Source organism: Bos taurus, chromosome 28 (genome assembly GCF_002263795.3).
Source record: "Bos taurus isolate L1 Dominette 01449 registration number 42190680 breed Hereford chromosome 28, ARS-UCD2.0, whole genome shotgun sequence".
Classification (NCBI taxonomy): Eukaryota; Metazoa; Chordata; class Mammalia; order Artiodactyla; family Bovidae; genus Bos; species Bos taurus.
The window spans coordinates 9,064,323-9,080,150 of record NC_037355.1 but is presented as its reverse complement, the minus strand read 5'-3'; the positions used below and the strand labels follow the sequence as shown (position 1 = coordinate 9,080,150).

Genomic DNA, 15,828 nt, shown 5'->3' with positions numbered 1-15,828 from the left:
ATGCCATGGGCGGAACTAGAGGCTCAGAGAAGAGGGTCAAGCTGAATGTGGACCTTCTGATGGAGAGCTTGCTGGGGAATTTGTGGGTGGGAGGATGAACTTCCTTTTGGTCTGCCTTCTGATAGGAAGGGAAATTTTTTTAAAGGGTGTTTTAGCATCCATTCTGAGGTTTGGTTTGTGGTTCTTTACTTCTCATGAAGGTGGAATTATTTCTGAGGTTGGTTGTCAACAACCACATATCAAGTCAGGAACACAACCTCAAGCGTTGCTCTAAAGCTGGTTTGCTTTTCAAAACTCTGAATTCATTGTTTTATTACTCCCAGTCTTATTATATCAAATAGAAGACGGGTCGCAGAAACACACTTTAAGGTTAATTTTTTAAAAGAAAATGCACTATATGTAATAAAGGTTATTATTCCTTTTCATTCTATTTCCTTGTACCTGATCTTATGAATTGCAACCATAACCCCTCATTACCTTATTTTTCCCATGTGTTTTGTGAACTCTAAAGGCTAATGCAAATGGAACTATTTTTTTTAATTTACAAAAAACTAACTAAAGAATAACTATCATCCACCAGAGTTCCCAAAGTGCTCCCATACAATCTATTTGTTGTCACACTGTCCTGCTTTGGCTTCTACTGATGCCTGCAGAGTGTTTTAAAACATTCTTTAAAATAGACATTTTTTACTTTTCTTAATAGCACCTAAATTAACTCATGAATCTCAGAATCACAATAAATCACGAAGAGTCAGACATGCTGGGTTTGACTCATGGGTCTCTCACCAAGAGTTTGTGTTACTTTAGCAAGTAATCGAAACTCCAAATCTGTAAGAATGTGTAGGCTTGTGAAAGTGAAATGAAATCATGTATATATAAAAATCCCCGCCATGGATCACAGCCTTGTCATGGTGAAAGGGCTTTTGTAACTCAGATCAGATCAGATCAGATCAGTCGCTCAGTCATGTCCTACTCTTTGCGACCCCATGAATCATAGCATGCCAGCCCTCCCCGTCCATCACCAACTCCCGGAGTTCACTCCGACTCACGTCCATTGAGTCAGTGATGCCATCCAGCCATCTCATCCTCTGTTGTCCCCTTCTCCTTCTGCCCCCAATCCCTCCCAGCATCAGAGTCTTTTCCAATGAGTCAACTCTTCACATGAGGTGGCCAAAGTACTGGAGTTTCAGCTTTAGCATCATTCCTTCCAAAGAAATCCCAGGGCTGATCTCCTTCAGAATGGACTGGTTGGATCTCCTTGCAGTCCAAGGGACTCTCAAGAGTCTTCTCCAACACCGCAGTTCAAAAGCATTAATTCTTCGGTGCTCAGCCTTCTTCACAGTCCAACTCTCACATCCATACATGACCACAGGAAAAACCATAGCCTTGACTAGACGAACCTTTGTTGGCAAAGTAATGCCTCTGCTTTTGAATATGCTATCTAGGTTGGTCATAACTTTCCTTCCAAGGAGTAATCGTCTTTTAATTTCATGGCTTGTAATTATAATTTGTAACTCAGTGAAGTTATAAATCCACCCAAGATGGACTATGAAGAAGGCTGAGTACCAAAGAATTGATGCCTTCAAACTGTGGTGCTGGAGAAGACTCTTGGGAGTCCCTTAGAGTGCAAGGAGATCAAACCAGTCAATTCTAAAGGAAATCAACCTTGGATATTCATTGGAAGGACTGTTGCTGAAGCTCCAATACTTTGGCCACTTGATTCGAAGAGCCAACTCATTGGAAAAGACCCTGAAGGGAAAAGGAGAAGGGGGTGGCAGAGTATAAGATAATTAGACAGCATCACCAACTCAATGGACAGAATTTGAGCAAACTCCAGGAGATGGTGGAGGACAGAGGAGCCTGGCGTGCTGCAGTTCATGGAGTTGCCAAGAGTCAGACACAACTTAGCAACTGAACAAGAATAACAAACAAATACATAAAAATACCTAAAAGTGCCTTGCTTATAGTAGGTACAAATAAACCAGCTACCTTCCCGCCTTCATTCTTTCCTTGGAATTTAACTTTACTGTGAGAAGCTCCTATTCCCTTTGTTACAAGAAATGAACCAATATTTGTTATAGTGTTCACACATAACATGGATCAATGGATTGATTGATAGCTCTGTATGCACCAAAGAAAATGCCAAGCCCTGGGAAACCAAAGTAAGAAAGCCCTGAAATTTTAGGAGTCAGATTTGCAAATACTCATCCACATTAGAACTGAGATGATGAAAGTTTAAAACAGGAAATGACATGTGTATAAAAAAAGGGACTGAAGACATATGTAAGCCCAAGTGGCTTGGTGGTTACCACCCTCAGACTGACAGTTTGCCATGGAAGCTTTCAGGCAAATTTTGAGACTTTCATTTATAAAGCTTTGAGTGGAGGGAAAACTGCTGGTCTTGTGTCTTTGCACAGACAATGACAGTGATCAGAAATGTTATCTTCAAAAGGGGAAAACAGCAATTCAAAATATAGCTTATTTGATTCATCACTGAAATATGTTGCTTTTTCTCATTTTACATTATTTTGGATGTTATTAAATTTATGCAACCTGAGATAAAAAGTTATACTTCCTTATTTCAAAAGGTATGCATATTGTGAACAAATGAACCCAGTAAACTGGTTAGACCTGCAATGACAGCATGTGGATTTAGGACCATAGGAGACTCCTTACATTCCAGAATGGGACAATCCCTCAGTTGAATTGATTTGATATTTGTATGTGTGGTGGAAGAGGCCCAAATGAGTGTTAGTAAGTTCATTTGAACAGGTATTTGCTGGTGTTTGACTAGAGTATGTTAAGGCAGTGGTAATGGGTCTCTGTTGTTTTTGCTATAAAACTTCTCATAGGAATGTCAGTTTTCTCCTGGAGAACCATCATTCCACAGTCAATCCATGTGATCAGGCAATGGCACCATCAGCCCTGCCTCCTGACTCTAAGGGTTGGCACATGACCCAGGAATAGCCTTTCTAAGCATTGCTGAATGAGCCAACAAGCCTGGAAGATGCATGGGGCCCTCAGTGGGACAGCTGGGAGACGGGTTTTGTTTTTTTTTTTTGGCCACACAGCATGTGGAACCTTAGTTCTCAGACGAGGAATCAAACCCCAGCCCCGTTCACTGGAAGTACAGAGTCTTCACCACTGGACCTCCATGGAATTCTCAAGATGGGTCTTTACATACCCCAAGATCACAGAGCCTGTATGCAGTGGAAGAAATAAGCAGGAGTGAAATGTTTGGGAGGGAGAGAGCCTTGAATGCCAGACAAAAGCACCTGAAACTATTTTTCAGCAACAGGAAGCCAGGAAGCTAGTTTTTGAAAAGTTGCATGTGTGGGACTTCCTTGGTGGTCCAGTGGCTAAGACTCCGCTCCCAATGCAGGGGGCCTGAGTTCGATCCCTGGACACGGAGCTAGATCCCACATGCAGCAACTAAGACCCAGTGCAGCCAAATTAAAATAAATAAATGATTAAAAAAAAAAAAAAGTTGCATGTGAAAATTGGTGTTTTTAGAGGATTAGTCTGGCAGCTGTGTGGAGGATAGGATGGGGTGAGGAGAGAATGCAGGCCAAGAACCATTTCATCTTTACAATACACTGTAATTTACTACAGTGGTGAATTTACATCCTTGTCCAAATGTGAGTGAAATTTACATTTGAAATTTTAAAATGGCCCTTTATTTTTGGTGACCTTTTTAAACATTCATTGTCTCACACCATTTGATTCCCTTGTAGGTTTGCATATATGCATAAAAATGATGTATTCCAAAATGTTAACAGAGGGACTGAAAAACTTAAATAAGGACAATATTATCATTTTTGCTGATGTGAATACTGTTTGACAGGGACGCAATGTCCTGCTGCATATGTTAAAGCAGAAATAGTTCTTTTTTATTGGAATACAGTTATGTACAATGTTGTGTTAACTTCTGCTGTACAGCAAAGTGATTCAGTTATACACATATATACTCTTTTTTATATTCTTTTCCATTATGGTTTATCTCAGGATACTAAATATAGTTCCCTGTGCTATACAGTGTAGGTGTGTGTTAGTCCCTCAGTTGTATCTGACTCTTTGCAACCCTATGAACCATAGCCAGGCTCCTCTGTCCATGGAATTCTCCAGGCAAGAACGCTGTAGTTGGTAGCCATTCCCTTCTCCAGGCAATCTTCCCAATCCAGGGATAGAACCCAGGTCTCCTACATTGCAGGCAGCTTCTTTGCTGTCTGAACCATCAGGGAAGCCCGTGCTATTCAGCAGGACTTTGTTTATCCATTCTGTATGTAATAGTTTGTATCTACCAACGCCAAGCTCCTAGTCCGTCCCTCCCCTAAACCCTCCCTCTTGGCGACCACAGGTCTGTTCTATTGTCTATGAGTCAGTTTCTGTTTCATAGTTAGATTCATTTGTGTCATATTTTAGATTCTACATATAAGGGATACCATGTGGTATTTACCTTTCTTTTTCTGACTTATTTCACTTAGTATAATAATCTCTGGTGCATCCATGTTGCTGCAAATGGCATTTTCTTCTTTTTATGGCTGAGTAGTTAGTATGCCATTGTATATATGTGCCACCTCTGCTTTATCCATTCCTCTGTCAATGGACATTTAGGTTGTTTCCATGTCTTGGCTATTGTGAATAATGCTGCTATTAACATACAGCTGCGTGTATCTTTTTGAATTATGTTGTTGTTGTTCAGTCACTAAGTTGTGTCCAACTCATTTTGACTCTATGGACTGCAGCACACCAGGCTCCCCTGTCCTTCACCATCTCCTTGAGTTTGCTCAAATTCCTGTCTGTCCATTGAGTTAGTAATGCTATCTAACCATCTCATCCTCTGCCACCCTCTTCTTTTGCCTTCAATCTCTCCCAGCCTCAAGGTCTTTTCCAAGGAGTTGGCTCTTCGCATCAGGTGCGTCAAAGTATTGAAGCTTCAGCATCAGTCCTTCCAATGAATATCCAGGGTTGATTTCCTTTAGGATTGAATGATTTGATCTCCTTGCAGTCCCAAGGGACTCTCAAGAGTCTTCTCCAGCACCACAATTCAAAAGCATCAATTCTTTGGAGTTCAACATTCTTTATGGTCCAACTCTCACATCCATACATGACTAATGGAAAAACCATAGGTTTGACTATGTGGACCTTTGTTGGCAAAGTGATGTCTCTGCTTTTTAATACGCTGTCTAGGTTAGTCATAGTTTTCCTTCCAAGGAGAAAGCATCTTTTAATTTCATGGCTGCAGTCACTGTCAGCAATGATTTTGGAGCCCAAGGAAATAAAGTCTGTCATTGCTTCTACTTTTTCCCCTTTTATTTTCCATGAAGTGATGGGACCAGATGCCATGATCTTCATCTTTTGAATGTTGAGTTTTAAGCCAGCTTTTTCACTCTCCTCTTTTACCTTCATCAAGAGGCTCTTTAGCCCCTCTTAGCTTCCTGCCAATCATAATATCATCTGCGTATCTGAGGTTGTTAATATTTCTCCCAGAAATCTTAATTCCAGCTTGTGCGTCATCCAGCTCAGCATCTCATATGATGTATTCTCCATAGAAGTTAAATAATCAGGGTGAAAATATACCAGTTTGTTGTAGTCCTTTCCCAATTTTGAAACAGTCTGTTGTTCTATGTCAGGTTCTAACTGTTGCTTCTTGACCTGCATACAGGTTCCTCAGCAGACAGGTGAGGTGCTCTGGTATTCCCATCTCTAAGAATTTTCCACAGTTTGTTGTGATCCACGTAATCAAAGGCTTTAGTGTAGTCAGTGAAGCAGAAGTAGATGTTTTGCTGGAATTCCCTTTGAATTATAGTTTTGTCCAGATATATGCCCAGGAGTGGGATTGCTGGATCCTATATTTCTATTTTTAATTTTTTAAGGAACCTATCTACTGTTCTCCATAGTGACTGTACCAGCTTACATCCCCACCAACAGTATAAGGGGGTTCCATTTTCTCCACACCCTCTCCAGCATTTCTTGTCTGTAGACTTTTTAATGATGACCATTCTGACCAATGTGAGGTGCTACCTCACTGTAGCTTTGATTTATGCATGAATCATTTTTAAAGGTTCTTCTACTTTTCCCTTATGCAATGCCTGCCCTTCTACATACACAAGATTAAATCTCTCTTATCTACACCTATAAGCTTACTTTGAATTATCTATACATCAAGATGCTTGAGCTAGAAAACCACAGTTTTTGTGCTGTGTTTGGTTTCCCCAAAAGGGAACAACACAGTGTGGGTGATTCTTAGTATGGTATTTAGCTAAAACATTTAGAATGCCATGGGTGGGGTATGAGAGATGGGAAGAGAAAAAGAGGGACAAGGAGAAAAGCTGAGACTGGGCAGCGAGCACTAAAATTTGTTCTAGAAATCCTTACTCACCACACACATGTGTCATGGTGCCTTGACATGGTATGATTTCCAGCTGGTTTCTTATCTTTATATATAACAATGTATTTCATGCTCCAGATTTTGAGAGAAAGTCTATACAAAGAGATGAACAGATATGTTAAAACCTCAAACCCAACTAACAAAAATCAGCTAGAGGAGATTTTGTTTTGTTTTTGCTGTGAGAAGGGCAAATGAGCATTATCAGAGATCAACTAAAAATTGCACAGTCAGCACCTGAGTGCATAATTTCCTGTGTTTTGTGCCCTGAGAATATAGAACACAGGCTCAAATTGGTGACTCTGGAATCTACAAAATCACCAATCATTTTAAAAATTAATGTAACAACTTGTACTTTAGAATTTATTCTAAGCTAAAACACAAAGGTGGATCCAAGTGAGTCAGTTGAGAACTTTCAGAACTAATAAGTCAATCTAGGTCAGAGGAGAGAGAAAGTTCCACAACAGCTTTCTTGTACACCAAGGATAACCAGCCAGGCAGGAATGATCTCATTTACAGCAGAAATGAAAGCTATAGAATAACTAGGAACAAATTCATGACTGAAGGGATTTAGCATGCCTGCAAGGAATCTAAAGGTTCTATATAAACTGAATCACACTAACAAGACCTTTTCCTGGAACATGACCCTGATTGCAAATTCATATGGAAAGGTAAAGTCAAGATCACATTGAAAAAGAATAGCAAAGAGAGGGAATGTCCTTCAAAGATGGCAAGATCTTATACATCAATACTAACAGTGGATTAATGAAACCTGCTATATGATAGAGACAGTTAAATGGTGAAAAGATGGACAGTTCAAGAAACAGTATTAGGAGGATATTTTGCTATTTATAGGGACAATACAATTTGTATTCCTGCCTCACTGTATATACAAAAGTAAAATTCAAATAGATTAAATATCTCACTTTAAAACATTTTTAAAATTATTAAGACAGAATATGTGAGAATCTCTGAATAACTTTTGTAACAGAAAAAGCTTTCTTTAAGGAGAAAAATCATAAGACATAAAATTCTGATAAACCTGAACACATAAAATTCAAATTCTGTGCCATTAAGACAATAGAAAATCATAAAACAGGGTATAAACTCAGAGAAGCTAATTCTATAAATAATGTTCTATTTTAAAATTATAAGATACAAAATAAAATGTAATTATAAAATATTTTATTTGTAATTATAAAATAGAATATTATATAATATATAATGTCACATATAAAATAAGATTATTATCTAAAATTTTAAGAATTTATTCAAACAAGTTACAATACAATACAATAAAATAAAATACAATGTAAGGTTAAGCAAAGACTAAATAGAAAATTCCTAGAAGAAACAAAAATGGTCAGTAAAACTATGAAAAGGGACTCAACTTTCTAAAAATAAGAGAAATACAAAAGAAAACAATAATGCACTAGCAGGTTGGCTTAAACTTAAAAGGCTGCTAATATAAATTATTGGTAAGACTGTAGAGAAACAAGTCTTCATACACTGTAGGAATGTAAATTCATATGATCACACTGGAGAGCAATTTGACCTCTGTACATTCCCTAAAGGCACTCTTACACATGATGCAAGGAGACATGCATGAGATTGCTGGTTGCAGCATTGTTTGTAATAGCAAAGATCAGAAACAACCTAAATGTCCATCAACAGGAGAATGGATAAATACGATATAATCGTGCAATGAATATTTTACAGAAGTTACCAAAAATAAGCTTAATTTTTTTAAAAAATGAAAACAACAACTCGCAGAATGATGAGGGGTAGACGCAAAGCAATCTCGTTTTCTATAACAACAGATAAAAATTTTTAAACGGATACACACCACCTTTGCCTTACAGCCAAGATAGAGTAAGAGGATGCTGATTTACCTTCTTGTCTGAAGCAACAACAACAGCAACAAAACAGACAAAATATATGAAATGACAGGTTTTTAAGGTACTGCACATCAGACAAAGAAGGAAAGTGATCCACAGGAGCTGGCATATAAACATGGTGATTCCTAAGACTGCCACAGCTTACTGCCTTGAGAGGATTTCCAGGTTGCAGTGCAGAGAAAGGGAACCCAGGCAGAGCCCAGTGGACTCCCTGATTTGAAGAGATGCAGCTAGAAGTCTGAGGAGACCAAGGCTGTCCTGTCTAACTCACAGAACAGAGTTCTATAGAGACTGCACAGAAAGATGCTGGGAGATCATGGCAAGTCCCCCTTGACTCCTTAACATTGACTGATGGTAGGTACAATCGTGTTGGAAGTGACCCCAAACTCAGGAAAGGACCGTTAGAGGGAATATGTGAGAGGATTAGAGGGAGCAGTACCTGGTGCTCACCCAGGGCCAGTAATAGTGCTGTTCGTACCAGTGAGACTGAGAAAAAACCTTACATTTCATGGGCGTTTGGTAGAGTGCACAGATGTTTTGCTTCAGTAGCAGGGCAAAACCTAGTCCCTAGACTAAGCAAACACGGTCTCAGTTCAGCTAACAGAGCTTAAAAGTAAGACCCAAAAGGATAAAACTTAAAAAAAAAATTTAATTGAAGGATAATTTCTTTACAGAATTTTGTGGCTTTCTGTCATACATCAATAAGAATCAGCCATAGGTACACCCATGTCCCCTCCCTCCAAAACCTCCCTCCCATCTCCCCCACATCCCACCCTTCAGCCTGTCACAGAGCCCCTGTTTGAGTTCCCCGAGTCACACAGCAAATTCCCATTGGCTATGTCTTTTACATATGGTATTGTAAATTTCTATGTTACTCTCTCCATACATCTCCCCTTCTGCCTCCTCTCCTGCCACCGTGTCCATAGGTGTGTTCTGTATGTCTGTTTCTCCATTGCTGCCCTGAAAATAAATTCATCAGTGCCCTCTCTTCAGATTCCGTATTATATGTGTCAGCATACAACATTCATTTTTCTCTTTTAGACTTACTTCACTCTGTAAAATAGGCTCTAGTTTCATCTACCTCATTAGAACAGATTCAAATGTGTTCCTTTTTATGGCTGAGTAGTATTCCATTCTGTATATGTACCACAGCTTCTTATCCATTCATCTGTCAATGGACATCTAGGTTGCTTCCATGTTCTAGCTATTGTAAATAGTGCTCAGTGAACATTGAGGTACATGTGTCTTTTTCAGTTTTGATTTCCTCAGGGTATATGCCTAGGAGTGGGATTGCTGGGTTATGTGGTGGTTTTATAGCCATGAAGGGTTTTATACCCAGACAGGTATGTGCATGATATCTGGAGTACACAGATGGCCAGGTTTGCAAGAAGAAGGAAAATACAGGCTCATACCCAGAAGAAAAATTAGTCAATTGCAACAGAACCAAAATTGACACAGATGTTAGAATTCACAGAGAAGGGCATTAGTACTTTTATCATAACTGTATTCTACAGGTTCAACAAGCTAATCAGATGTGGTGGTGCACAGAAAATATTAAAAACCCAAAATAGAACTTTCAGAGATTAAAGCTGTAATACCTAAAATGAAGTATACACTGACTGGGATTAACAGCAGATAAGACATTGCAAAAGAAAGATTAGTGACTTATGTATGTGCTCAGTCAATGATTTGTGTCTGACTCCTTGCAATCTCATGGACTGTAGCCTGCCAGGCTCCTCTGTCCATGGGATTTTTCAGGCAACAATACCAGAGTAGGTTGCCATTTCCTCCTCCAAGGTATATTCCTGACCCAGATGTCAAATCTATGTCTCCTGCATTGACAAGCGGGTTCTTTACCACTGAGCTACCTGGGAAGCCCTTAGTGACTTGAAAACATAGCAACTGAAAATACTGAAAATGAAACTCAGAGAGAAAAAATAATTCTTTTAAAAAGTGAAAATTAACTATGGGACAGCTTCAAGTCACCTAGTAAATATATAACTGAAATACCTGAAATGGAAAGAAGAAGGGGGACCAAAAATGTTTAAGAAATAACGGCTGAATGTTTCCCAAATCTGATGAAAATCTTAAACTAAATCTCAGGGAATCCCAAGCCCCAGAAATATAAACATGACTTCACCAAGGCACAGCATAATCAACTTACTCAAAGCCCCTGACAAAGATAAAAATCTTAAAGCAGACACAGGAAAACAATATGCATTACAGAGAGATAAAAATAAGGATAACAACATATTTCTCATCCATGCAACCCAGGAGACAGTGGAACATCTTTAAATAATTGAAAGAAAAAATTGCCAATAGAAGTTTATACCCAGTAGAAATGCTTTTCAAAAATGAAGACAAAATAAACTTTTTCAGACATACAAAAGTTAAGTTAGTTTATCTCTGGCAGACCTGCATTACAGAAATTGTTAAAGAAAATCCCTCAGGCAGACAGAATGGCACTAGATGGGAATTTGGATCTATGCAAAGAGTGACGAGCACCAGACGTGATGAATATATGGTTAATAAGAAAAGGAATTTTCATCTTATTAAGAGTATTTAAAGGTTTATAGATTTTTAAAGCAAAAAAGTAACAATGTATGTGGAATTTATACCATGTGTAGAGGTAAAATTAATATCAACAATGGCTCAAAAACCTGGAAGAAATAAGTAGAAGTATATTCTTCTAAGGTTCTTAGAATTGTTATGTCATTTAAAGATATACTGTGACATGTTAAAGATGTGTACAATAAACTCTAAAGCAACCACCAAAATAACACAGATAAGATTTATGGCTAATAAAGCCAATAAAGGAGGTAAAATGAAGTTCAGATATAATATAGTTTTGCAGTTTCCTAAAAATTAAATGTACATCTACCATATGATCCACTACTATATGATCCAGTTATTCCACCTTTAGTTATTCACCTAATTAAAGCATATTTAAAAGAGGTGTTCATAAATATAAAAGCTAACTGTAAAATGTCTAGAAGAAAGCAGAAGAAATTTTTGTGGCTTTGGGTTAAGCAAAGATTTCTTAAGTACAATACCAAAAATACAACATCAATTAAAAAACTGAATTATTGAGCTTCATCCAATTTCAGAACTTTTGCTCTTCTATAGAAAGTTAGAATAATGCAAAGACCAGCAACTTCTGGGAGAAAATATTTTCAAGAACGTAGTTGACAAAGGGCTTTTATTCAAAAATAAAAAGAACCCTCAACACATAAGGAAACATACAACCCCAAAACAAAAAAGAGACTGGACAAGACATACAAAGAAATACTTCACCAAAGAAGATGGCAAGTAAGTACATGAATAGATGGTCACGTCACTAGTCTTTTGAGAAATTCTAATTAAATGCATAATGAGATACGACTTAACCCTTGCTAGAATGGCTAAAATTTAAAAGACTGACGATATCATGTGGTGGCAAGGATGGGGAGAAACTGGAACCATCCTTCCCTGATGGCTGCCATGTTAAGGGGTACGATCTCTTCAGAAAACCATCTGGCAGTTTCTTAAAATTTTACATATACACCTACCACATGATCTTGCTGTTCCATGTATGATATTTACCCAAGTTTTTAAGAAGTACATGTCTAGACAACAACTTGAATACAAATGTTTACTGCAGCTTTATTTGTAATAGCTCTAAACTGGAAACAACTCAAAGGTTCATTAACAAGTGAATGGGTAAAAATATTGAGGCTTATCTTTATAATGAAATATGTATGTGCATGCTCAGTTCTTTGTGATCCCATGGACTGTAGCCCACTTGGCTCCTCTGTCCATTGAATTTTCCAGGCAAGAATACTGGAGTGGGTTGCCACTTCATACCCCGGGGGATCTTCCCGACCCAGGACTGAACCCAAATCTCTGGCATCTCCTGCATTGGCAGGGGGATTCTTTACCACTGTTGCTGCTGCTAAGTCACTTCAGTTGTGTCCGACTCTGTGTGACCTCATAGACGGCAGCCCACCAGGCTCCCCTGTCCCTGGGATTCTCCAGGTGCCACCATAATGAAATACTATTCAGCAATAAAAGGAATGGACTCTTGATACACATAACAACATGGATGCACCTTCAAATGGTCATGCTCAGTGAGAGAGGCCAGGAAAAAAAAAGAAAAGAGTATATGCTATATGACTCCATTTATATAAACCTATTGAAATTCAATCTATCTATAGTGACAGAAAGCTGACCAATGGATTACTGGGCCTAAGGATGGGAAGGAAGAATAGATTATAAAGGAAAATGAGTTGACTTTGGGCATGATGGATATGCTTGCATCATGGTATTTGTGGTGATGGTTTCATAGGTATATGCATATGTCAAAACTTATAAAATTGTATATTTTAAATTTGTACACTTGATTATCAGGCAATTATTCCTCAGTAAAGCTGGTTTTTATTTAAAGAATGGATATGTGTCAAACTCATAACAATGGCTGATAATGACTATATCTGGGCAACAGGAAAATGACCAGGCATGAGAAAAAGTAATAATTAAAAGGAGATTTTAGCTTTGCCTGTAATGTTCTAATTTTATAGTATAAATATTAATTTATATATACCTCATTTAATTAAAAATTTTAAATAGAAAATTTGGAAATGATTTTCATAAAGGTACCTGCTTAACAAAATCAATTTTGATCCAAGGGAATGTTCAGTTACTTCAGTTGTTTCTGACTCTTTGCGATCTTATGGGCTGTAGCCCCCCAGGCTCCTCTGTCCATGGGATTCTCCAGGCAAGGATACTGGAGTGGGCTGCCATGCCCTCCTCTAGGGGATCTTCCCAACCCAGGGAAACCTGGGCTTCCTCAAACGCACATCTCTTACTTCTCCTGCATTGGCAGGCAGGTTGCTTACTACTAGCACCACCTGGAAAGCCCCCTGATACTCTTGCCCCTCCACACACTGTTCCACAGGCTGATCTATTTGCTAAGCTTCAGTCACCTGAAAGGTTCTCATTCTTCTCATTTTCCAGACTATGAAATGTTCAAATAAATAAGTAGTAGTTGATTTTTTAAATCCATTTTACAGAATAAGTGGTGGTTAGCATATTTGATGGAGAAGGAAATGGCAACCCACTCCAGTGTTCTTGCCTGGAGAATCCCAGGGACAGGGGAGCCTGGTGGGCTGCCATCTATGGGGTCGCACAGAGTCGGACACGACTGAAGCGACTTAGCAGCAGCAGCAGCAGCATATTCGACTTTAGATTCTTCCTTCCTTCAGTTACACCATTGGCATTTTGTTCCTTTGTGTTATATTATTTTTATCCCTTTTCAAAGGCAAACAGTTTTATGCTGTTACCGATTAGTTTTATCCAACCAGGTTTTTCTCTGGGGATAATGGGAACATTGTGAAAGGAGCAAAGACTGAAGAGGAGTCAGGAGATGGAAGTTCATAGAGAGGGAAGGCAGGGGGCGCCAGAGGCAAACACAAGTGCAGAGGACCTCTGTGTAAATTACCAGAACCAACGCCGGGACATAGCAGTCTCAGTGGAAAAAACCGGTACTTCCTCATCAGTAAATGACACTGGGCACCATCAGCATGAAGAGAGGTTTAAATCGGTTAAAACAGAAGGGGAAGTTTAGGTTGAACACTACAGAATAGAATTTCTCATAGGTTAATAGAAATGGATGGACCTTGCTTGCATCTTGGAGATGCCCATCACCAGTAATTTAATAAAAGCTCTCTCAGTTTCACACCTTCTCTTTTTTTTTTTTTTTTTTTGTAGAGAGAGTTGTTGAAAAGGCAACTTCTTGTGATGTTCAGAGATTTTTCATCTTAATTCGTGCAACTGCCGAAAGAGACCAGTACCCATCTCTCTCCACGCCGCCCCCCACCCCCACCCCGGATCCAATCGATTATGAATACTTTAGTCATTTTTTAAAAATAGAGTTTGGGATTGAGGATTATGGATGTGAATTTTGAATCTAAGAAGAAAACTATACAAAAAAGTAATTTTCAGTGCAGGAAGATAATCATTTCAGCTGAAGTATAAAAAAGAGATAAAGGAAAATGCTGCTGCTGCTAAGTCGCTTCAGTTGTGTCCGACTCTATGCGACCCCAGAGAAGGCAGCCCACGAGGCCCCCCCACACCCCCCACACCCCCGCTCCCCCACTTCCCCCCTCTCCCCGCCCGAGGCCCCACCCCCTCCCCACCCCACCCCCTCCACCCCGTCCCTGGGATTCTCCAGGCATAGCACCTAAATGTTCAATGATAAGAGAGTGGTTGAATTATGATCCATCAATGATGACCACAAAAGTAGGTCAATACAACAATAAAATAGTTATTTTGCCTTCAGTTATGTAAAACTTTATAATGGCGAGCATGTAAAGAACTTGGAAGTCACCACTCTTTCCTAACAGAGAGTGCAACAAACTGAAACATCAACAATTATCCTTTAATTGATCAAAGGAGTGATGTCAGGGAGCAACTGGAGAGACCAATGGGTCAATACAGAGAATCACAATTTACCAGAACAGAAGCACATAAGCAGACACCTCCATAAGCCAGTACCAGGACAGGAAAACCTGAACCGCAACTGACAAAAATCCTGAAGGTCTCAGTGTAGACCAGTCTGAGAGATAAAAACTCTGGGGAGGTGGTCAGGGGGCACATTTATGAGTTTTACCTCCAAGATTTTTTTTTCTTTTTGCTGCACTTCACAGATTGCAAGAACTTAGTTCCCCATTCAGGGGTTGAAACCAGATCCTCGGCAGTGAGGGTACCGAGTCCTAACCACCGGACCATCAGGGAATTACCTTACCTTCAGGATTTTGGCCAGGTTCTTACAATGAATATAAGCAGGGGAAGCAGGAAAAGGAATGATTTGAGATACCCAGAGTGAGTGAGTAAAAGTCACTCGGTTGTGTCTGACTCTTTGTGACCTCGTGGACTATACAATCCATGGAATTCTCCAGGCCAGAATACTGGAGTGGGTAGCCGTTCCCTTCTCCAGAGGATCTTTCCAACCCAGGGATCAAACATAGGTCTCCTGAATTGCAGGCAGATTCTTTACCAGCTGAGCCACCAGGGAAGCCCTGAACATTCTGTTTTTAGCAAGACCTGCCCTCCAGAGAAACTATTTAGAAAGCCTAAACTACTGGGGTTTTATGAGAGCCTCACCAGCCTGGGAGAAGAAATGCCCAAGTCAGGCTGCCTCTAACCTTCCACATGAGGGAAAGGAAATACCCAACTCCAAACTATCAACAAAATCCACCAGAGCTGCTTCTTGCTATCAAAATCTTAATGATGGAAGGCCATATGAACTAAGCATGATGATGATGACAATGCCTAAGAAATTAATTAGCAAATCTTTTTGTTTATAAAATGAGTGATAATTTTAAATTTAAATATCATTTCATTAAAGAGGCATATCCCTTACCTCAAAAAACTAACATATTCTTGGGAAGATATGTACAGATGGTGAAGTGAAAAATATATAAAGCTGGATAATGGATTGTCAAATGATTGATACAGACAGTAAGTGCTATAAAAAGTTTAGAGAAAATAGAAATATGACAGGAA

The 15,828-nt window shown here is 39.1% G+C and overlaps 1 protein-coding gene across 1 annotated transcript in view; it reads right to left on the bottom strand.

Annotated features, from left to right (window-relative positions):
- EDARADD (EDAR associated death domain) overlaps positions 1-15,506 on the bottom strand; it is an 82,827-nt gene extending 67,321 nt beyond the window's left edge. The window contains exons 1-2 of the mRNA XM_059882646.1: positions 15,068-15,506; positions 6,383-6,484 (exon numbers count right to left, since the gene is read on the bottom strand). Of these exons, the coding sequence (XP_059738629.1) occupies positions 6,383-6,398 (16 nt within the window). The 5' untranslated portion in view covers positions 6,399-6,484; positions 15,068-15,506. The remainder of the gene's footprint in view (positions 1-6,382; positions 6,485-15,067) is intronic.
- Between the last annotated feature and the right edge of the window lie 322 nt (positions 15,507-15,828).